This window comes from Podarcis raffonei, chromosome 11 (genome assembly GCF_027172205.1).
Source record: "Podarcis raffonei isolate rPodRaf1 chromosome 11, rPodRaf1.pri, whole genome shotgun sequence".
Lineage (NCBI taxonomy): Eukaryota > Metazoa > Chordata > Lepidosauria > Squamata > Lacertidae > Podarcis > Podarcis raffonei.
This window is the reverse complement of record NC_070612.1, coordinates 1,565,719-1,590,396: the sequence shown is the minus strand read 5'-3', so window position 1 is coordinate 1,590,396 and position 24,678 is coordinate 1,565,719. Positions and strand designations below refer to the sequence as shown.

At 47.9% G+C, this 24,678-nt stretch overlaps 1 protein-coding gene across 6 annotated transcripts in view; it reads left to right on the top strand.

Moving 5' to 3' along the window:
• The window catches only part of CNTFR (ciliary neurotrophic factor receptor), a 452,372-nt gene that overhangs the window by 399,551 nt on the left and 28,143 nt on the right, over positions 1-24,678 (top strand). For all 6 annotated transcript variants that reach the window (XM_053408065.1, XM_053408064.1, XM_053408063.1 and 3 more), the window contains 2 exons: positions 7,998-8,115; positions 16,261-16,427. In XM_053408065.1, the coding sequence (XP_053264040.1) occupies positions 7,998-8,115; positions 16,261-16,427 (285 nt within the window). The remainder of the gene's footprint in view (positions 1-7,997; positions 8,116-16,260; positions 16,428-24,678) is intronic.

The window sequence follows — 24,678 nt, the reverse complement described above, 5'->3', positions numbered from 1 at the left end:
GCAAAAAGAGATCTCCAGAGCCGGGTGGGGGAGGGAATTTGCAAGTGTTTGACTTTCGCATAACTCTTCATCAGACCTTGATTCAGGGAACAACATCATCCTTCATCTCTCCTAAGCTCTGGGACAAGCATGACAGCTCCTGAAGAAGAATAAATATGTGTGTGGTGGTTTGGGGGGGGGTTGTTTTCTAGAAGCCCACCTGGAGCAGACACTTTCCTCCGGAGCTGGCATCCTTGTAAGAAAGTGCTAATTGCCTTGTTCCTAAGCGAAGGCAGGCTTCACTCAAACCCAGTCACCTGCCAGGAACTGGAAGGCTGTGCCAAAGGATCCCCTGTTCAGATTTCTGTGGAGGCAGCAGTCTCCAAACCCATCGATAGATAGCTGCTGCTTCTGCGAGTTTTATCTTGCACTTAATTCCGCTGCTCCGTCTGTCTGCTCCTCCCCAAACATAGAGGCACTTAGTCCTTGCATGCAAAATGGATTTTCTGGGAATTTGCAAGTAAATCCATTCATTAGTTTGGGGCTTTAAATTAATTAAAGGACCTGGAGTCTTTTTAAGGAATTTAACATCTGTGTCAGTCTCTGTAATAGAATAAAACAGACTCTGAGGCTTATTTGGAATTTTAAGCTGTCATGGCCAGAGGCTGCCTTCAAAGTCACAAGGTTGCTAGTTATTTTTAACTCTTCTTACCAGAAAGCTCGCGCGGGGTTTTTGCAAATCGAGCTCATCGCTTATATCGATGCGCTGCTCTCTGGCAAGGCCTGCTGCAGACCAGACCACCGGGTCTCCCTGAGCATGTCTGGGAAGAGGGGTCTGGGGTGCAGGTCTGAGGTTCTGCCAGCTTCTGAGTCCCAGTTGCTGGAAGCCACAGGATGGGAAGAGTGGGCCTTGTGTTCGAATCCTGATTTTGGGCTTCCCTTGGGGGCACCTGGCTGGATCCTGTGAGAACAGCATGCTGGACTGGATGGGCCATTGGTTCTCCTTATAGTCCTAAAACAGGCCCGTCGGGCGTTTTGGGTCCCTGTTCTAGCTGTGTGTTCCTGAAGCACTTTTAACATCTCTGAAATTAAAAGCTGTAATTCTCGGTTTTACTGGAGCTACACCAAGCGTGAGCAAAAGGCATCTTTACAATCTTTTAAATCAAAACGACTTTTTTTTCTAAAGGATTCTGAATTCAGTGACTCATACCAAATTCTCTGCTTGCGGTCCAAGGCGGTTGGGCTTCAGACTCCCAGGTTGCTGGTGGAGAGACCCTGAGCTCTGCCTATGGATAAATGAGGTGCTAGATGAGAGGCAGTGTGGCATAGTGGTTAGCGTGCCAGACTAGGATCTGGGAGAATAGGCTTCAAATACTCGGCCATGGATCTCACTGGATGGCCCTGGGCCAAGCACTGCCTCTCAGCCTATCCTACCTCACAAGGTTGTATAGAAGATTAAATGAGAGGAGGGGGGGAGCCATGTATGCAGCCATGAGCTCCATGGAGGAAAAGGTGGGGTGTAAATACAATAAATAAAACGGTGCCAATTCAGACTGCAGGATGCGCTCTTTGAATATCATAGAATCGTAGGGTTGTAGGGGGCCCCAAAGGTCCTCTAGTCCACCCCACTGCAATGCAGGAATCTCAACTAAAGCATCCATGACTGATGAAACCAAACAAATGAGCAACCTCTTCACCAGAAGACAGATAGTGCAACAGGGAGCAGACTGTGCTATTTTAATTTTATTTATTTTTTACTTTCAGATATGGAGATTTTAATATTTTGATTATATATTTTGTGGTTTTATATTTTGATGTAGTTCTGTGAACCGCCCTGAGACCTCTGTGTATAGGGCGGTACAATCATATCTCGGGTTACAGATGCTTCAGGTTGCGTTTTTTCGGGTTGCGGACCGCCAAAACCAGAAGTACCGGAACAGGTTACTTCCAGGTTTCGGTGGTCACACATGTGCAGAAGCGCTAAATTGCACTTTGCACATGTTCAGAAGTGCCTAATCACAACCCTCACGTGTGCAGACGCGCCGCTGCGGGTTGCGGACATGCATGGATCACGTTCGCAACCCGAGCATCCACTGTATATAAATTCAATAAATAATAATGATGATGGTGATGATGATGTTTGAAAACAGCACACCGCACACCTGTAGCCTGAAGTGGTGGGATCCATTCCGATACCTTGGGATCCATTCTAGACACCTCTTCAACCTGTTATCGGACGAAGCCTCTTCAGGCACAGACCAGGCGACCAAAGTGAGCGAAAGGGTCTTTCAAAATTTTGCCCTTTTTAGTTCAAAAAACGTTAGAACAAAGAGTTTTTCTAGGTTTAAGCACTGTGAAATCCTCTCTCCTATGCAATGATTAACCTGTTGCAGGAAGATAAAAGGAAAGGACGATAAGTTCCTGATATTAACTGGCAAATTGCATAGATGGGGGTCGTAGCTTTGACGAACGCTTTATGGAATAGTTAATGACTTGGAAATGGAACAAGCTCCGCGCCTGAGATTCCTCTACGTGTCATTATGGATGAATAAGACAGAAAGCCCCTCTACAAATTAAAAGTAATTTGTTATTATCCAATTTGCTAACTGTTTGAGATACAGTCAGCGATAATCTTCAGCTTTGAATTTTTCCGGCAAGAATCTGTTTATATATAACCCTGAATTTAATACATAGCAGAAATTACAATATTTCACAATATAGGAAATAGGTGATATTGGTGATCTATGGGTCTAATTTAAGATGAATGCAGTTCTGACGTATGATGATATTAAATCTATATTAGTGCTTTCAATCCTCCCTGGTCTGAGTAGTATCAAATTAGATGGTGTCTTACAAAATTGTGAAAAGAATAATTACATAAAAGGCTTCTCAGATGATGAACCGAATTTGGTGACAATGAGAAATTTCCGGTCGGTGGCAGCAGTGGGGCGGGGGGCTAATTTGGGGGTTCCTCTGTGGAGGAAAGAGTTAAATTGCCCCTCCACAAATGATCTCATCCCACCCATTGTCACTGCCCACAACTGCTGCATTTTGCATTTCTAAAACAAACTTTGGAATTCCCCGTCTATTGACACCAGGGAGGCAGTTTCATTGTTCCCTTTTGGGCACCTGCCAATAATAATAATAATAATAATAATAATAATAATAATAATAATAATAATTTTTTATTTGTACCCCACCCATCTGGCTGGGTTTCCCCAGCCACTCTGGGCGGCTTCCAACAAAGATTAAAAATACATTAAAATGTCACACAGTAAAAACTTCCCTGAACAGGCCTTTAGAAGTTAAACGTTCTTCATTTCTTTTTAGCTGTTGCTGCTGTTCATCATCTTTTGACTATGTGTAAGCACCTGATTTTAACTCGCCTATTATCCATAATTTTAAGGTTTCCCTTTTATATTTTTGTAAACTGCTCAGAGGTTTTCTTCCAAGCGAGCGGAATATAAATCTTGTTAAGTAGAGGAAAGCAGTAAGAAGAAGCAGCAGCAGCATCTGCACTCCAGATGCAAAGGTGCACTTGAAAGGGGTTGTGTATGAGCCAAGGGGACTTGCAAGGAAACACTCCTAAGAGGAATGATGCCAGCCGCTCACACTGAGACAGGATCCTGCTCTTCTTTTTGCAAACCCACACTCCAGTCCTGATCTTTCCTAATTCCCCACCACCACCTTACATGCAGAATTCCACAACTACTGAGCATGCTCAGTAAGGCTGTATCTTTTTCTAGAGTGGTACTTCATCTTCATCATCATCATATCACAAACAGGATCCAAGCACAAGAGCCTTCTGGTTGGATGGTGGCTAACAGATTGAGGTTGAATCCTGACAAGACAGAAGTACAGTGGTATCTCAGTACTTAATTCGTTCCGGAGGTCTGTTCTTAACCTGAGACTGTTCTTAACCTGAAACATCACTTTAGCTAATGGGGCCTCCCGCTGCTGCCGCACTGCCGGAGCACAATTTCTGTTCTTAACCTGAAGCACTATTTCTGGGTTACTGGAGTTTGTAACCTGAAGCGTATGTAACCTGAAGCATATGTAACCTGAGGTACCACTGTACTGTTTTGGGGGGACAGGAGGCGGGTGGGTGTGGAGGACTCCCTGGTCCTGAATGGGGTAACTGTGCCCCTGAAGGACCAGGTGCGCAGCCTGGGAGTCATTTTGGACTCGCAGCTGTCCATGGAGGTGCAGGTCAGTTCTGTGTCCAGGGCAGCTGTCCACCAGCTCCATCTGGTACGCAGGATGAGACCCTATCTGCCCGCAGACTGTCTTGCCAGAGTGGTGCATGCTCTAGTTATCTCCTGCTAGGACTACTGCAATGCGCTCTATATGGGGGTACCTTTGAAGGTGACGCAGAAACTACAACCAGAATGCGGCAGCTAGACTGGCGACTGGGAGTGGCCGCCAAGACCATATAACACCAGTCTTGAAAGACCTACACTGGCTCCCAATACGTTTCCGAGCACAATTCAAAGTGTTGGTGCTGACCTTTAAAGCCCTAAACGGCCTCGGTCCAGTATACCTGAAGGAGCGTCTCCACCTCCATCGTTCCGCCCGGACCCTGAGGTCCAGCGCCAAGGGCCTTCTGGCGGTTCCCTCCCTGCGAGAAGCCAAGTTACAGGGAACCAGGCAGAGGGCCTTCTCGGTGGTGGTGCCCTCCCTGTGGAACGCCCTCCCACCAGATATCAAAGAGAACAAGAACTACCAGACTTTTAGACGACATCTGAAGGCAGCCCTGTTTAAGGAAGCTTTTCATATTTGAGGCATTATTGTATTTTAATATTGTGTTGGAAGCCTCCCAGAGTAGCTGGGGAAACCCAGCCAGATGGGTGGGGTATAAATAAATTATTATTATTATTATTATTATTATTATTATTATTATTATTATTATGTCCCTCCCATGGTTTCTTGCAGCTGGTCTTCAGAAGCATCGCTGCCTCCGACTGTGAAGGCAAAGCAGAGCCATCCTGGCTAGCAGTCTTCGATGGCCTTTTCCTCCTCCGTGAATTTGCCCAGTCCTCTTTTAAAGCCATCCAAGTTGGTGGCCATCTCTGCTTCCAGTGGCAGTGAGTTCCACAGTTTTAACTATGCACTGCGTGAAGAAGGCCTTCCCTTTAGAGCAGATCTGTTGCCAGCTAAACAAGGGATATCATAGCACAGATATTTAAAAAATCTATACATATAAATAATAAAAAGTTGGAATGTGTGTCTGAAGGAGGAGAGAGGCAGGCAGAAGGGAGCTGAGTTCTGAGGCGCCGTTTATACCTCTTGCCTGGGAATGTGATCTGGGACAGGCAGCACTTGGGCTGCTAGATATCTGTGGTCCTCAGCGGAGGGGCCTGAGATGCTTCTTTGCACCGAGATGAAAGCTGTACTTATGTGGGATTCTGTCCTCCGACAAGCCCTGTAGGAGGCTAATGTGGAGGCTTGATATATGCTTGTAATTACTGGCGGTTCTTTAGCACCCTGTGTTCTACAGGACAGCAATAGATGAGTCCCTCGTGACCTTAAATTCAGTAAATCTGTGCCGTTATGGAGAAGGGGGACAGAGAGAACCATTCTTCTCCCTTTCCTAATGCTGGATCTCACAGTTTAGCCAATGAAGTGGAGGGGCTGTCGATTCAGGGCGGACAAACCTCTTCCCGGGACCCGTCTCTGACTCATGGAGTTGGCTGCCATGAAACGGTTGCAAAGGTTGCAGAGCAAAAAGTGCAGGCAATCTTGAAGCAATCGCTTTGCAAGACGTGAGCTGGTGCCTGCCTTTCAAGTTCTCGGTCAATGAGTGAAGTGTCATCAATGAGTGTAAAAAAAAATGGTAAAAGACCCCTGGATGGTTAAGTCCACTCAAAGGCGACTCTGGGGTTGTGGAGATCATCTCACTTTCAGGCCGAGGAAGCCGGCGTTTGTCCACAGACAGCTTTCCAGGTCATGTGGCCAGCAGAACCAAACTGCTTCTGGTGCAACCTGACACCATGATGGAAACCAGAGTGCATGGAAATACCGTTTACCTTCCCACCACAGTGGTACCTATTTATCTACTCGCACTGGTGTGCTTTTCAACTGCTGGGTTTGCAGAAACTGGGACAGAGCAATGGGAGCTCACTCCATCATGGGGATTCGAACTGCCGACCTTCCGATAGGCAAGCCCAAGAGACTCAGTGGTTTAGACCACAGTGCCACCCGTGTCCCAATGAGTGTGGTGCTGACCAACTGAGCCTTCTGATGGAGGCTTAGCTTGGTCAGAATCAAGAGTATGCTTCCAGATTTAACACCAAATGCATCACTTCTGACAAAAGAGCCACCATAGCTGCTAGAGGGCTGTGAGCCTCTTGGGCTTGCCGATCAGAAGGTTGGTGGTTCGAATCCCTGTGACGGTTTGAGCTCCTGTTGCTCGGTCCCTGCTCCTGCCAACCTAGCAGGAGGTTCGAAAGCACATCAGTGTGCAAGTAGATAAATAGGTACCGCTCCAGCGGGAAGGTAAACGGCATTTCTGTGAGCTGCTCTGGTTCGCCAGAAGTGGTTTAGTCCTGCTGGCCACATGACCTGGAAAAACTGTCTGCGGACAAACACCGGCTCCCTCAGCACTCAGTGAGATGAGTGCCGCAACCCCAGAGTCATCCATGACTGGACTTAACTGTCAGGGGTCCTTTACCTTTTTGACCCATATACTATCTGAAACCAAGGGGTGCATTGTTTGTCAAATGTGAACTTTTTTCCAGCTCTCCTACTGGATTCACACTGCGTTCACACACTAATGCAGCCGGGGTTGTGGGGTGCTAAGCTGATAGTAGCAGCAACGTGGAGAGAAGGAAGGATGGCTAAATATAACACTGGGAAGTTATATTGATATCACATCCTTTTTTGCTCAACACTCAAAGGAAAAGAACAATGGAGAACGTTGGCTGTTGACCTGCGCTTATCACTTTGCTGTAGCTATTATGAGGTATACATAATAAATAGCCGCAGCAAATGCTCTTAGGATTCATTGGCTTGCCTTATAACGCTTTAATCTCGAATTTATCCAAGCACAGGCATCTGAATCCTGGTTGATTTAAAGCAGCGGTTCCCAAACTTTGGGGGAGCTGCCCCCTTGGTTCCATAAACCCGTCCCCAGGGCCTCCTACACCACCCTATAAAAAGCGTCATGCAGAATAGAAGTTTGCACGGCCCACTGGGAAGGTAATAACACAATCAAATTCAGAACAGTAACAATGGATTGCACATTTATTCAAAATCCAATTAAAACCAGTTAGTTTAATTAATTCAAGAAAATTGGTGGACTTGACCTGGTGGTGATACCAGCTTCTTGAAGTCTGGTGGTCATTTGCACTTCCAGAGCCCCCGCCAAAGCCCTCCCCCCTTAGGGCTCCTCCAAGCTTCCTTTGTGCCCCACTTTCCAGGCACAGGTCTGTGCTATAAAATAGCTCAGCGACTGAGTGTTTGTTTGTGTGTTTCCCAGAAAAACCCATGTTTTACTTTTGAATCGGAGCAAATGACGATCCTCCGAAAAACCGATTGCTGTTTGGTCTGATTCGGATGCAGAACTTCAAAGTCCTCTGCAAGTCCAGGTTTGGTTGTGCCAGCCTGAGAGCAACCATTCCCAGACCTAAAACAAAAGGACTGGTTCACAGCTAATGGCACCTGAAGGGCTGTCACTCGGGCAAACCCAGGCTTCTTGGGCATTGAACAACTGCAGGCAGGAAGTTTCTACAAAAGCGGGGAAAGATTAAGCTTTTTCTGGTGTGGAAATATAATCGTCGGGGAGTTCGGCCTGTCGCCATCTGTTAGAAGTGTTCTGTTCTTTTCATGTGACACCAATGTTCTTCTTCTTTTGCAAGTGGAGCAGAGGACTCGACACATGTTTACCATGCATTGAGTCCAAAGTGCTTTCCAGGGTTCAATCTGGATTGCTTGGCCCTTCTTCGTTCTGCATCCAGAGCACCGTTCGATCATGGCAGAGAGAGCCTGGCTTGACCACCCCCCTTTCTCTTTCCCAACAGCGCCGCCCAAGGAGCCCGCATTGATGTGCCGGTCGAACAATTACCCCAGCGGCTTCTACTGCAGTTGGCACATGCCCATCCCGACGTACATTCCAGACACCTTCAACATCACCGTAATGTGAGTAGGGCCTCGAGGGAAGACATTCCTGGGCGGGGCGGGGCGGGGGAGCCTTCCCAGAACAAAAACACAGCACTGGGTGCATGTGACCTTGACTGGCCTGGATGCTTTCATGAACATCAGCTTGAAGGCAGTCACCGGAGAACGTTCCACAGGCATTTGTGCCCCTTTCGCAGCTGCTTTTACTGGAATTTTATCTAGCTTTTGAACCTCTAAACCAGCAGTTCTCAACCTGTGGGTCCCCAGATGTTGTTGGACTACAACTCCCATACTCCTAGCTAGCAAGGCCAGAGCTCAGGGATGATGGGAGTTGTAGTCCAACAATATCTGGGGACCCACAGGTTGAGAACTGCTGCTCTAAACAGAGTGTTTAGGGCAGGGACAGACTCTATGAGTTGGAAGAGACAACAGGGGTCACACAGTCCAGCCCCCTGCAAAGCAGGAATTTCTTGCCCATCGTGAAGCTCAAACCCACAGCCCTGAGATTAAGAGTCTCATGCTCTTATCGACTGAACTATCCCAGCAGTTAATCCAAGGGGGAACCTGTGGCATTCCAGACATTAAATACATCAGAAGGGCCTGGTGGATGAGGCCAATGGCCCATCTGGTCTGGCCGCTGGTTCTCGCAGTGGCCAAACAGATGCTCGTGAGAAACCTGCAAACAGGATTTGGACACAAGAGCCCTAGCCCAGTACATTTCCGAGCACAATTCAAACTGTTGGTGCTGACCTTTAAAGCCCTAAACGGCCTCAGCCCAGGATACCTGAAGGAGCATCTCCACCCGGACACTGAGGTCCAGTGCCGACGGCCTTCTGGCGGTTCCCTCGCTGTAGGAAGCCAAGTTACAGGGAACCAGGCAGAGGGCCTTCTCGGTAGTGGCACCCATCCTGTGGAACACCCTCCCACCAGATGTCAAAGAGATAAACAACTACCTGCCATTTAGAAGACCTCTGGAGGCAGCCCTGTTCAGGGAAGTTTTTAATGTGTGGCATTTTAATGTATTTTTAATCTTTGTTGGAAGCCGCCCAGAGTGGCTGGGGAAACCCTGTAACCTCACTTCTCGCAGGGAGGGAAGCGCCAGAAGGCGCTTGGAGCTGGATCTCAGTGTCCGGGCAGAACGATGGGGGTGGAGACTCTCCTTCAGGTATACTGGGCCGAGGCCGATTGGGGCTTTCAAGGTCAGCACCAACACTTTGAATTGTGCTCGGAAACGTACTGAGAGCCAATGTAGGTCTTTCAAGACCGGTGTTATGTGGTCTCGGCGGCCGCTCCCAGTCCCCAGTCTAGCTGCCGCATTCTGGATTAGTTGTAGCTACAGACACCAAGTATCAAGCCTGGGACCTTCTGCATGCGAATTCTGGGAATTCACTTCCAGGAGGTGTTGTCGATGCCCCGCTAGATAGAACAATGGTCCGACACACCATAAACAGCTTCCTGCAGAGCACAAACACAAGCCCTCAATTATATAAAAATGATAAGGAGAAAGCACAATTGGCGAAGATCCAGACAAACACACCTGGGTATACAGCCCCCATTAAAACAATACATAAGCGTACCACAGTCCGAAAGTATGGGAGAAATATACAGCAATGTATATATAAATAACCGATCAATATTAGATGAGAGTCCAGATAGTGTCTTGCTTCTAAACCACTTTATCAAAACATGTTTGCTGCAAAATGCCTTTGTAACCGCATATATTACTTCACCAGTCCTATGCTCTCGGAGGCATAAATCTTCCTTAATCGTGCTGCGGGGACCAATTCTCAAAGATAGCATGGGGAAGAGAAAGCAATGTGCTCTGTCACTGAGCTTCAGCCCACCCCAGAGTGGGGCAGGACTCCTGATCCTTGGCGAATTTTGTACAAGAGGAGAAACTGGGTAGGCACAGCTCATTGTGACCTTCTTGGGGAGGGGGGAATCAATGTCTCCCCGCTTGCCATAATGCCCTCTCCTGCAGTGTGATGGGAGGTGCAGGAACCCAAAAGTGCTTCGCGTTTGGTCAGTGAGTTGAGGATCCTGATCTTTGATGGTCAACCAGGGCAGTGGCTGGTAGATTTACTTCCTCTGAATTAATTCAGCACACACTCGCAACAGAGAGTGCCGCAAGTTACCGTCATGTGAAGAAATATTCCCTTTTGACAATTTTAGAGGTGCGCTATCCCCAAGTAATTTAGCCAGCTTCATCAAAATCATTTGCTTCCTTCCAGATCCTCCCATTACTTGGCCTGAACTGGAACTTCCAGATACAGCTTGGGATTTCACTTTAGGTGAAATCTGGTAGCAAGTGCTGATGCGGAGATTTCCTCCCACATGTCAGGATCTTGTCTGTGTCCACCGTTATTTGTGCTGAACAACAGCCACCGACTTGCTCTCCTTGTGAAGGGCTAAAAAAAAGAAAAGGTCTGATTATGAGGCGGGTGAAAACATAAATTCTATTTCCAGGACAGCAGCCCGAAGCCTGTTTCCTTGATAAACAAGGACTGTGGTGCCTGTTCTTGTGAGAGTTGACAGGGTCAACATGATGTACGCATTCAAGGTTGGAGAGAACATGATGCTTTCATCTGAACTTTCCCCTTCTCTTCCCACCTCAATCTTTGCACCCCACAATCCAAAATATCATCCCTGATATTTTTTCTGCAACCCTAAGTTTGAGCCGGGCTTTCCTCCGTCTCTTGAACCATCAGGTTGGTAATAATGGAGAATGTCTCTGAGCATGTGCAGAATTTTACTCCTTCTTTTGAGTAGCTACCGCCCTGTGTGATAGTACAGGGAGGGTGTGAAATCCCAGACTTGAAATTCAGCCCTGAATATGGGCCCTCATGTGAAACCCCAATCCGGCCATTTTCCACAAATATACGAAGTTGGCGTTTATATCTGTTCATCTCAGTCTTGTCACCTGCGGACTCGCCTTCATTGGACGTTTTTAGGCAGAGATTGGATGTTCAGCTGTCCAGGATACTTTACCTGTGATTCCTACATTGCAGGGGGTGGACTAGAGGACCCTTTGAGACCCCTCGAACACTACCATTCCATGATGCTGTGATTGGCAGCTGCTCAACGGTTCTCCCGTTGGCCAACATCTGCCACTTTTCTGCATCTCAAGCAAACAGAGGCATTTCTGCCTGAGACTCCTTAGGAAATACTACAAGTGGGATCTAGATGAAACAAGCTGTGTTTAGTTCCCCTTGAAATGGAACAGGATGTCAATGAAGTCATGGCTAACATTTCACGGTGATTTAAATGGGATATAATCTGGATTCAGAAGTAACATCTTTCTGCAGGGTCTGCAAGACAGAGCTGTTCTGCCTGGCCTTTGGTTTGGACTCAGTCTGACCCTTATGTTTCCCTCCCCTTATGGTCTTGATCTATGCACTACTAATAAAATGAGGCTGCATTTTAAATTGTATTTTAACCCATATTTTAAATTGTGTTTCCCCCCTATTTTGTTTTTATTGTAATTTTACTGGTGTTAGCCGTCCTGAGCCTGGCTCTGGCCGGGGAGGGTGGGGTATAAATTTAAAAAATTATTATTATTATTATTATTATTATTATTACTATTACTATTACTATTATTATCAAAGGAGGGTGTATCTACCCATGTATGCAGCGAAGAATTTCCTACCTAGTCGAGGGTAAAGTGGTATTTCATTATATCAATGTGGTTCTGAACTGTGGTTATTTGGGGAAAGTAGGGGTAAGGGAGGGACGCTTGTGGCACTGTGGGTTAAACCACAGAGCCTAGGACTTGCCGATCAGAAGATCGGTGGTTCGAAGCAAGCACCAGGTGGCTGGAATGGTAAACAGGATGTGGATGTTATTGGATTGTACCGTGGGAACCAGGGACAGTTTGTAAAGTGCTCTGAGAGCCGGATGTTACCTCAGAGCAGCACATGACCCTGTACTGGAAGTACATGGGTGGAGTTTTTTCTCTCTCTGCAGTTGGGAAGCAGAGTGTGCAGACATGTTTTCTCTGTACTGGTGAAAGACAGGAATAAAAACATGTAGATACATTTCTGTCTGTCTCATTCCCCCCCCCCTGGAGATGGGAGGGGGAGGAGTGGTGTGTTCTCCTTCACGTTGAGGAGAATCGCCGAAGAGACCTCCTTTGATCTTGCCGGGAGACGCAGACAGGAGGTCATAAGGATTCAAGCCGGGCACCTGGAGGGTGGCCAAATTCCTCTGGACTAAGAGCTAAGCTGGAGGCTCTGCTCGCTTGAATTCCGACAACTGGTAGCAAATCGATGGTTATCTGATCTATGAGAATCTGCATGAGAGGTGAGAGGTCGATGAATCGTTGCCATCCTCCGCACCTAAGGAGATAAAGAAATGCATCTGCCTGCAGCCAGAGGCTAAACAGAACAGACAGCTGGACACCGAGAGGAGTGTGTTTCAAGGCAACGGAGCCCCAAAAAAGGTATGCTGCATTTTGGGAGAGAGAAAAGTGAACGCAGAAAGGTTTAATTCTCTGGTTCACGAGAAAGAGCTGCATTTTAAGAAAAACAGCTCTGAAAGAGCAAGCTTGCATACCAGGAATTCCTGTGGTTAGATAAGGAGTTCCGTCCTGAGCAGGTTGCTAGGCAACGTCTGCCAGTTACTGAGTGGCCTAAAAAGAGCCTGGGAAATCGAAAGTGTATCTGCGCAGCTGTGCAAGGGTTTTGAAAAAACAGCCCAAAGGTTTGCCTGCCAGTAAAGCAGTAAACAAGCCGAGAGACTTTTGGAGTTTACTGGCTTGAGAAAGTGAAAGCTGGCTTGAGATTGAGTGTAAAGCTGACCCTTGGATTCAGCATGGATTCCAAGAAGGCGGGAGGTTTGCCCTATCCACCTCCCCTCACTAATGACAATTATTCATCTTGGTCTATAAAGATGAAGGCCCTGCTGCAGAATCAGAGGGTCTTTGACGTGATTGAGAACCCCATCCCAGCAGCACCAACCCGAGGTTGGGAGTCACAGAATCTGAAAGCCAGAACGGCTATAATTCTGTGTGTGTCAGATGACCAATTGGTGCATATTCAGGGTTTGGAATATGCACGGGAAATTTGGGGAATGCTGAGAAGAACACATCAGAGGGATGCTGGTTCTTCAGCGTTGCTGTATTTTGAGAAGCTGACCAATCTGAGGCTTGCGCCTGATGGAGATGTTCAAGCGCACCTGACGGAGATGAAATATCTGCGCCAGCAGATGGTGGAACGCAATTTCCGTCTGCAGGAGGAAGTGTTTTGCTTCATGATGATCAACAGCCTAAATCGGACTTACAAAACGGTTGCCAGTCAGCTTGGTTCCCTCCCGGCTCAAGATTTGACCGCGGAGAGGGTGTGTGCCGTAGTTCTGAATGAACAGGACAGACTTGCTGCACTGGAAGTAAAGGACAGGGGGAGGGAGGAACGGAGTTCTAATTCCCCCGCAGATGAAGCTACTGGAGAAAAAGCTCTAGCTTTGAACGCTGTCCAGTGTTACAATTGCGGACAGGCTGGGCATCTTCAGCGGAACTGTAAGAAGCCACGTCAGCCAAAAGGAGCGAAGGGCCGCTCAGCAAAGCCTGAGGCGTCAGGCAAAGGTTACACCAAGACTTCGGTGAAACCTGCAAAAGCTATGATGGCGACAGGAACCACGCCAGACGTTGGGAACTCGTTTATAATTGACACTGGAGCCACAGTTCATATGTCCCCACACAGAGGGCTCTTTTCATCGTTTAAGAAGCAAAGCTTCGCTGTGAAACAGGCCAACGGTCAGGAGCTGGAAGCGGCCGGCGTGGGGACTGTCTATCTTAAGAGTCTGGACTTGACAATAAACAATGTTTACTTGGTTCCTGAATTGAAGTTCAATCTGCTGAGTGTATCGCAGATTGCAAAGAAAGGACTGAAACTGTCCTACGATGCTGAGAGCTGCAAGATCTACAAAGATGGAGAGTTATTTCTTTCAGCCAGGGAGAAGGATGGACTTTATTTGTTGACTTTTGCACAAAGTGATTACATGGAATGTAATTCATCTGTGTCTAACCTAGTTTCTCTTGCAGGTGTGAGCAAGAAGGTGACCGGAGTCAACAGAGCATTTCAGCGGGTGTATGCTGATGTGATTGGTCCTCTAGAACCATCTAGAGGCAATGCAAGATATTATCTTGTGTGTGTGGATCATTTCTCTAACTATGTCTGGGTTTATGTGTTGAGAAAGCCACAGGAAGCCTTGGAGAGGTTTCAGGAGTTTTGTGACAAAGTTAAGAGTATGCATGATGCTAACATTGATTGTCTATTCACAGATGAGAAGCAGATTTTTCTTTTACAGGATTTCCAAAGGTTCCTGCAGAAGAAGGGGATCAGACACAAGATTTCTGTTTCAGCGGAAGCGTGGAACAGGGGTGTCTGTGTACGGGTGAACAGAGAATTGCAAAAGGGGATGGAAGCGCAATTGCTTAGTTCACATCTGCCACATGAGTACTGGGCCGAGTCTCTAATGTCGTTCTGTTATACAAAAATGAGAAAGGTTTCAAAAGAGTTGGGAAGTTCTCCTTTTGAGAAACTGTTCCACAGAAAACCTTCTGTTGCCCATTTCAAGGTTTTTGGGTCTCATGTGAGAACAGAAGCTCCAGGTGGAGTAAAGAATGCCAGAGGCATTTTTGTGGGGTATGAAAAGGGTCTCTACAGAGTAATTTTGTCTGAATCTGGTCAGGTGATTCTCACAAAATTTCTAGAGAGTGCTCCTGAACAGGAGAGAGTGATAGTACACACATTTCCCACTGAGGACGATTCAGATGATGATGATTTCACTGATTTCAGCTGTACAGAAAGTGATGACACAGATAGCTCGGAGAGCTCAGTTGTCACAGTCATTGAGAGGAAGTCTCACACAATAGATAGGCCTTCACAACTGAAGGATGAACCACTGTTTACCATTGGAACTAGTTCTCCAAAGAGTCCTGAGACTAGACCAGTGAGCAGAGAGGATCAGCACCTCATACGTAGGTCTGAGAGAGTTACAAAGGGTCAACCACCCAAGAGGTACTCAAAAGAGTTTGCTAACTTAGCTGTTGCATGTGTTGCTGTTGTAAACAACTGAGGACAGGTTGGAGCTGTGTCTAAGTCAGAGACAAAGACACAACAGAGAGTTGCTAGCCAAGGTAATGCAGATGCACTCATTCCTTGGAAACCAGACAACCAGAGAGGTACACTGGGGAAACCAGTGGCGGGGAGTTCCAAGGGTGGAACTGAAACAACAGGGGAGTGTTATGTGTATAACAACTGTTTGTTTTCTTCTCTGGATCATGCTTTGCTTGCTGCAACACGCATTGATTCTTTTGGGGGAGGATGTTACGAAAAAGGAGCAATGCAGAAGCAAGCACCAGGTGGCTGGAATGGTAAACAGGATGTGGATGTTATTGGATTGTACCGTGGGAACCAGGGACAGTTTGTAAAGTGCTCTGAGAGCCGGATGTTACCTCAGAGCAGCACATGACCCTGTACTGGAAGTACATGGGTGGAGTTTTTTCTCTCTCTGCAGTTGGGAAGCAGAGTGTGCAGACATGTTTTCTCTGTACTGGTGAAAGACAGGAATAAAAACATGTAGATACATTTCTGTCTGTCTCATTCCCCCCCCCCCTGGAGATGGGAGGGGGAGGAGTGGTGTGTTCTCCTTCACGTTGAGGAGAATCGCCGAAGAGACCTCCTTTGATCTTGCCGGGAGACGCAGACAGGAGGTCATAAGGATTCAAGCCGGGCACCTGGAGGGTGGCCAAATTCCTCTGGACTAAGAGCTAAGCTGGAGGCTCTGCTCGCTTGAATTCCGACAGAGCTCCCATTGCTCGGTCCCTGCTCCTGCCAACCTAGCAGTTCCAAAGCACAAAAGTGCAAGTAGATAAAGAGGTACCGCTCCGGCGGGAAGGTAAACAGCGTTTCCGTGCGCTGCTCTGGTTCGCCAGAAGTGGCTTAGTCATGCTGGCTGCATGACCCGGAAGCTGTACGCCGGCTCCCTTGGCGAATAAAGCGAGATGAGCGCCGCAACCCCAGAGTCGGCCACGACTGGACCTAATGGTCAGGGGTCCTTTTACCTTTAGGGGTAAGGGACAGATTTCCCTACCGAGCCCCAGGGCTCCTTCCAAACTTTCCTCCCTGCGTCATCTCAGCCTCCTTCTCGACTCTTCTCTTTCTCCAGGCACGACTCCAAGGAGATTGTGTGCGACATGGACGTCTCCCTCAAAAACAGGTGCTACATCCGGTACCTTCACCTTTTCTCCAGCAAGAAGTACAAGGTGACTTTGACGGTCACAAACGCCCTGGGCAGCAGCTCCACCTCCATCTCTTTCGACGAGTTCGCGATAGGTAAATATGGCAGCCGGTCCCGGCATTCGCCTTGGGAGAGGTGTTGCACTTTTGCATTTGCAAAATGCTTTGCAATCTGTTATTGTTAATATTTACTTGGTTGGTTTTTGTTTGTTTTTTTGCCACCCGACCGGGTTGCCTCACCCACTCTTGGGCAACTTCCAACGAATTAGTAATTTCATTTTATCTGTTTACGCTTTGAAATATATATTGCGCACGCCTACTACACACAAATGTATGGTGCTTGATACAGTATTGATCGGAATGCGGGACAAAAATATATTGTACATTGGACCGAATATATACATATTATGAGGTGCAGTTTAAATCACTTGGTGAATGGAAAGCGAGGGAATAGTTATATTGCCTTTCATCCAAAGATCACAAGGTGGTTTACAAGTCTGAACTGGATTCAAAGAATCATAGAGTTCTAGAGTTGGAAGGGACCCCCCAGTGGTCATCTGGCTCAACCCCCCCCCCCCCCCGCAATACAGGAATCCCAGCTAAAGAATCCCTGACAGACGGCCACCCAACCTGTTTTTGTAAACCTCCAAGGAAGATTCCTTCTTACAACAGCCACTCTTGGAGGTGGGTTGCTAGCATCCCTCCCTCTGCCCATTTTACAGAAAGCACCTTTTTCAAGGCCACATTTCAGGGCAGAAACAAGGCTTGAACCTCCCCCTGTAACCAAATAATAATAATAATAATAATAATAATAATAATAATAATAATAATTATTATTATTATTTATTATTTATACCCCACCCATCTGGGTGGGTTTCCCCAGCCACTCTGTCTGGGCGGCTTCCAACAGAACACTAAAATACAATAACCTATTAAAGATTAAAAGCTTCCCTAAACAGGGCTGCCTTCAGATGTCTTCTAAAAGTTTGGAAGTTATTTTTCTCTTTGGCATCTGGTGGGAGGGCGTTCCACAGGGCGGGCGCCACTACCGAGAAGGCCCTCTGCTGGTTCCCTGTAACTTGGCTTCTCTCAGGGAGGGAACCGCCAGAAGGCCCTTGGCGCTGGACCTCAGTGTCCGGGCTGAACAATGGGGGTGGAGACGCTCCTTCAGGTATCATAGCTCTAGATTGTTTCCAGCGGCAATAACATACTTCCTGTGATAAATGCAGCTTCCATTTTCACCCAGCAGGTGTCCCCTGACAGCCTTGGCTGCTTTCTACTCCCCTGCTGGCAGTGAAGTGTAGTGGTTAGAGCACTGGACTAAAACTCTGCCATGAACCCCTTTGGGTGTGACTTCGGAAGCCAGTCCCTGCCTCTGAGCCTAGCCTCCCCCACAGGTTTGTTGTGGGGATAAAACGGGGGAGAGAGCACAAACCAGTGTCCCAGTTCCCTGGAGGAAAGATGGGTTTATAAACTGAATAAATAGATTGTGGCATCTTGTCTTGGTGGGAACTGCGTCTTCCCAGGCTCTCCTTTGCTGGACCACCCAGTACGAGGGATGGGGCAGGGAGGATCTTCCAAACGTAAAGGTCCCCAGGACATGAGCTGGCCTCCTCTGGCGTGGCAAAGGCTCCCTGCTTGGAATATGTGGCACAACATTTCCTTCCCCGCCAGAAAGATGGAGGAAGAGCACTCAATCGCCTGGAAAATGAGAGACGCACTTCTTTGATCTCCGCTGCAGCTGCACACCAACAGGAATGAGCTGCTCGCTGTGCAGAGTCGCGGCACATTTCCATTTTAAATGGTGGCAGAAATATGCGCTGTTTCTCCGACGTGTCCGGCCTTCCGCTCCGCTCTCCGTCCCGCCAGAATTGCTTGCTTAATGATGCCTTCTGAGCAGACAGAGACCCACGATGGGCTCTTTGCCAGGATGGAAGAAAGGGACCCGGCGAGCTCTGTCTTGCTCTTTGCTTGGAGGAAACAGAGGGCAGGCGAAGAAGGAAGGCTTTTCCAAGCAGCTGGGTGAGCGATCAGAACGGAACGAGGGTCCTGGATTCGGAAGGAGAGAATTAAGAAAAGCGCCACAGTAGCAAACCTCAGGATCCTGCTTGCCACCGCATTTTGGGTGACGTTAAGCATCACAGCGTAGTGAAATGTGCAAAAGCAGTGCAGGCTCTCATCAACCAGGGTCTAAGAGCATCAGGGAATGCAGGGATAACCAAGGACAGCTGCTGCGTCACATGCAGTTTGAAAGGTATTTGGTGCGAGTTGTGCAAGAAAAGATTCAGAAGCTATGCAATGGCAGGGTTTTCCAAGAGGGTGTTTTGATTTGATTTATTATATTTCTAAGCTGCTTTTCATTCAAGTGAATCCCAAAGCGGCTTGCAAGCGATAAATGACAATAAGACGGTAGAGCGTCGCGAAACATCGCGAACACTGCAAGAGTCATATCGAATAATCAACAAATCATCTGTGAAACAGTTGCAATCTATAAAACACTGTTAACAAAGCGATAGATAAAAAACTAAGCTGCACCTCACAATTAAAGCAAAAGTCATGCTATGCGGTTAACAAAGCTGTGCAGCATTTATAACCTATAAAACAATATTAACCACATTAACAAAATAGCAGCCAAAAAATAAACCTAAGCAACGTTAGGTTCATGCACACACACCCCATGACTCGAAATCCTCCGCTCGATTCAGTGCATTAAAATGTACATTCCTCTAAAGTCTGTGACAGCAACTCCCTTCCGAAGGCTCCGTGGGCTGGAGGTGGGGCAGCGCAGGTGACACCCCCACCCCACCCCCTGATGGCAAATGGAGTCTCTCCCCCCTCACGGTTCAGCTCCCTTATAGAGTGAGTCTCCAGCCCAGCACTCTACGAGCTGGTGGATTTCGGCAGCACGGCATCATCCCTCCCTGGCCTACCTGAGCTTCCTGTCGCACAGGGGGTTGGTCTAGATGTCCCTCGGGACCCTTCGGACTCTGCAATTCTGTAGACACTGGGAGTGTGGCGGGGAAAGGGAGCGAGAGCCCGCCCACCTTCCCAAGTGCTCAGAGAAGCGTACAGGGTTCCCCACCACCACCACACCTTTTTTTATCTTCACAACAACCCTGCGAAGTGGGCCAGTCCAAGAGCGAGGGACCCTCCCAAAGTCTCCCAAGGGGTTTTGTGGCTTAGTGGGGATTTGAACCTGCCCAGAGACCTCCGCAGGCGGAAGGTGAGCTCGGCTTTGTTCCTGATTTTTCTTCCCTTCTGACCCTGCTTGGCAAAGCCCGCCCAGGACAGCTGTAAAAATACCATGCTTTTCCATGTATAACACGCTCCCATGTATAAGACGCCCCTAGTTTTGAGGACTAAAAAATTAGGAAATGAGGGGGAGATTGCCCACAATTGTTGAGCTTTTTTTAGTGGTGGGGATTGCCAGAAAAAACTCACTCGTGCACATCACAAAAACCTCCTAACGTCTGTCCCCTCGCCAGCAGAAGCAGCCTATTACCTTCCCAATTGCTGCAGCAACAACCACTCAACAGCACCCCTTGCCACAGACACCAGTAACACGCTACAGACCATCTCTGGCTTGCAGTGTCAACCAAAACCACATCCCGTCCCCCCCAGGCACTGCCAGGAGCTTGTCCTCCTCTCGAGTAGGACCCTGACAGAGACACATGCCCAACTGGCATGTTCCCTCCCTCCTGGTCGATCGTTCGGGAGCTTCTAAAGCTTTCTTCAGCCCAAACATCACAGCCGATGCCAACAGACACCGGCACACTTAAGGATCCACAGAGTCTTCGCAGCTTGCGTGACAGACCTCAGCAACTCAACATTTTGGCTAATCTACTTTATTTACACATAAACACACACGGAGCACTGCAACATGGCTCTCTCTCTCTCTAGCATCAGACAGCAAAGAGCAAAGGACAATAGTCCCGCTTCACAGAACACAGTAACACAAACATCCCACTCTGTGGAGTCAAAGCACATAACGTCATGTGATAGACAACAATCCCATGACTGCAATCACAGAGCAGGAATTCTAACAGGCACTACCCATGTTGTAAGACGACCCCCAATTTTGAACATTGTTTTTCTGTTGAAAAAAACCTAGTCTTATACACGGAAATATACGGTAGTTAATGGAGAATACTCCAGAAACTGATAGATTGAGTCCTGAACTCGCTCACTGAAGTGCTCCTAAACTTTGGTCAACATGACAGGATTCGCAGGGACAAGTTTGTTGGGTTCCACATGCTCTGAGTGGGAAGCAGCTCAGGAGACTTTTGTCTTAGTGTTGCAAATGTGGCTGAGGGAGCTCTTGGCTGCTGTTCTGCAGAGCAATGGGGCGTACCTGGGCCAGGGCGAAAGCCAAGCCACGTTGATGGATCCTGAACTGCTTTACATGAGCCCTAATGGCTCCCACAGCCTTGACAGATGGTGTTTGCATTCTGGTTGCAAAGGCAAGAAGGGGATGACGACAACGAGCGCATTGAGAGAGCGCACACTTCGCCTGCCCCCCCCCCCCCGTTTTTCTATTAGGAGCCTTGGGCGAATTGTGGGAAGAGAACGCACAGCATTAAAAATGCAGCATCCTGGCCCAGCTAATTATTCCGCATATCAAAAGGCGTTTAGGGCGGACGCCACCTCTGACACGCCATGTGATGCGCAGATGACGGGTCCCTAATGCGCCAGGAGAGACATCTGGGGATAGTTTGAGGTTTTATTGCCCTCCAGCCAGCGGGACTGATCCTCTCCCAGGCACTGACTCGTGAAAGAAGGAGCAGGGCGGTCAGGACAGGACAGGGCTGGCAGTGTCAGGGGTGCTCGGCTGCATCCAGCCCCCCCCCCCAGACTTGCTGTATTTGTTTATTTATTTATCACTTACTTGATTGATTATTTATTTGTTTATTTATTTGTTTATTTGTTTATTTATTTATTTATTGGAAAAAAATTTTACAACTTAACATAAACCCCCCACCCCACCCCCAATACAGAAATCCACCCTCATTAAACGTGAACATAACATACAGCGAGCATAACATACAACAATACAAACAACCATATAAAATACTTCATTTATCCTGTATCTGGCCTCCTTATTTACTTCTTAGAAGCTGTTTCCTTTATGAATAATTATTAAGATTTTTCTAATTATAACTTAAATATCCACAAAGTCTCCTTTGTCCAGGTATGTATTTTAGGGCACTGTTTTGTGAAGTATACTTTGCATTTCCCCCATGCTTTTTGAAACTTTTGTCTAGTGTGATCTCTAATTGCCTCTCTTAATCAAGCCAGTTCAATATACTCTGACAATTTGTCTTGCCGTTCCTTTTTTGTTGGCACAATTTCTTTTTTCCAGTTTTTAGCAGTGAGGATCCTTGCCGCTCCAGTGGCATAGAGGAATATTTTCTGATCTTCTCTTGCTATACCTGTGTCCGTTATCCCTAGTAGAAAAGCTTCTGTATTTTTCATAAAGTTATATTTAAACATTTTTTTTATATAGTGATTGTTGTATACCACCATGTCAGAGCGGTTGACAGCAATAAAAATGGAACAAGCCATACAATTAAAACCACATCCAAGTTAAAAATACACATAAATTGCCCATTGCAGAAAGATGTATTCTCAGTTGCCTGCTGACTCTCCAGTGGCAGAGAGTTCCACAGGACTGGGACAACGGTGCTAAAGGCTGGATTTCTCGTTGTCTGATGAGCCTCACCAGCTTGAGGAGCAACCGGCAGTTCTTCTTCGGCAGATGATCTAAGCAATCGAGCTGGGATAGAAGTGTTTGGGCGATCGCTGGCATGCCCTGACCCTAAGTCTTCCAGAGCTTTGTAAATCCATAGCTGTCAACTTACAGATTTGAAAATAAGGGACCAGCAGCCAAAATAAGGGATTTAGTCAACCAGTTAAAGGGGACCAGATAATTTTGGAGAGCAGTGCCGGTATTTAGCCCTTCGTTTCCAGAGTTTGCTGCTCAAGACACCAGCCAATGAAACACTGCAATTAAATAACTTTTCGTGCAAAACGAAGTCCAAGCTACAAAGATGCTGCTGCAGTTCTGTATCTTTTCTCTCCTGCTCCACCTGCAGCTCTCAATTCCATCAGGTGGGACGGGAGGAAGGGGGGTGGAAATAGTGCCCGAAGTAAACCCGCAGATCAGACCATCTATACTAGTCTACCACTACAAAATCTATGGGAGAAGCGCTTGCGGTCCTTCCCTTGTAGCCCTTGGAACACCTGCCCGCGCCTCCGCCTCCTCCTCTTCCTCCTCTCTCTGAACTGCTTTCTCTATGGTTGCCCTCGCTCTCCTCTCAAGGCTCCTCATCAATTCACAGACCATGCCGACTGCCCATCTCATTCGGGTCCTTCGGCGGCAGAGCCGCAGTATGGCCTAGCGGGAGTGGGAGCGGCGGTGACGGGCAGAGGGGAGGCCCCAGGCAGAGACGCTCAGTTTGGCAGCCACGAGGAGGATGGTGGCGGAAGGGCCCGAGGCTCCCACCAGTCTCGGCGGGGAGGGTTTCCTGGGGGCCGAGGCTGGTGAGAGGAGGCCGGAGGGGGGCGGGCCGGGCAGCCAAGCAACACAGTTGGAGCCTCCCTCCTCCCTGGCCGGCAGGGAGGGAGGGAGAGGAGCTGCTTCCTTTGAAACCCGGGAAATTTAAGGGACATCATCAATGCAGGACATGGCGCTGGGATAAGGGACTGTCCCTCCAAATAAGGGACGCTTGACAGCTATGTGTGAATCGCTACCGGAACCTTGAACACGGCTCGGTGCTAAGTGTGCAGCCAGTAGTTCTGCCTGACAGTGATTCTGCAGGAGCTGTCCTATCCTAGGGTTGCTTCTTCAAAGAGAGCTGTCCATGCAAGGCAGTCGTCTGATGACGGTTTCAGCGCTGCTCTCCAGTCACCTTGAACCTGTGGGATAAAGAATTTATAAATATGCATGAAAAGAGCCGTTTGCTCTGGGAAGAAAGAGGAGACTTTGCTTCTGAGCTTCCTTTACTCCCTTTTAGAAGTGTGCTTTTCCTGACAGCGCTTCTTTTCCACTACCCTATAGATACATGTATTCGTTTGCCTCGAATAGTTAAAGTTAACTTTTGGCTTAGAAAAGAAGCGAGTCACAAGTAGCATGAGAGAAGTTTATCAAATGATGCCTAGTGTGGAGGAAATGGATAGAGGGAAAAATATTTCTCTGTGTCTCATAAAACTAGAAGTCGTGGACATCTGCAATTCGCTCTATGTGGGGCTCCCTTTGAAGGTGACCCGGAAACTACAACTAATCCAGAATGCGGCAGCTAGACTGGTGACTGGGAGCGGCCGCTGAGACCATATAACACCGGTCTTGAAAGACCTACATTGGCTCCCAGTACGTTTCCGAGCACAATTCAAAGTGTTGGTGCTGTCCTTGAAAGCCCTAAATGGCCTCGGTCCAGTATCCCTGAAGGAGCATCTCCACCTCCATCGTTCTGCCCAGACACTGAGGTCCAGCGCCGAGGGCCTTCTGGCGGTTCCCTCATTGTGAGCAGTGAGGTTACAGGGAACCAGACAGAGGGCCTTCTCGGTAGTGGCACCCACTCTGTGGAATGCCCTCCCATCCGATGCCAAGGAAATAAACAACTGTCTGACTTTTAGAAGACATCTGAAGGCAGCCCGGTTTAGGGAAGCTTTTAATGTTTAATAGACTACTGTATTTTAATACAGTGGTACCTTGGGTTCGGGGACGCAGGTGGCGCTGTGGGTAAAACCTCAGTGCCTAGGACTTGCTGATCGTAAGGTCAGCGTTCAAATCCCCACGACAGGGTGAGCTCCCGTTGCTCGGTCCCTGCTCCTGCCCACCTAGCAGTTCAAAAGCACCCCTAAGTGCAAGTAGATAAATAGGTACCGCTCTATAGCGGGAAGGTAAACGGTGTTTCCGTGTGCGGCACTGGTGCTGGCTCGCCAGTGCAGCTTCGTCACGCTGGCCACGTGACCCGGAAGTGTCTTCAGACGGCGCCGGCTCCCGGCCTCTTGAGCGAGATGAGTGTGCAACCCTAGAGTCGGTCACGACTGGCCCGTACGGGCAGGGGTACCTTTACCTTTACCTTGGGTTAAGTACTTAATTCGTTCTGGAGGTCTGTTCTTAACCTGAAACTGTTCTTAACCTGAAGCACCACTTTAGCCAATGGGGCCTCCTGCTGCCGCCGCACCGCCAGAGCACGATTTCTGTTCTTATCCTGCAGCAAAGTTCTTAACCTGAAGCACGATTTCTGGGTTAGCAGCATCTGTAACCTGAAGCGTATATAACCTGAGGTACTACTGTACTTTGTTGGAAGCCGCCCAGAGTGGCTTGGGTACAAATAGTAAATAA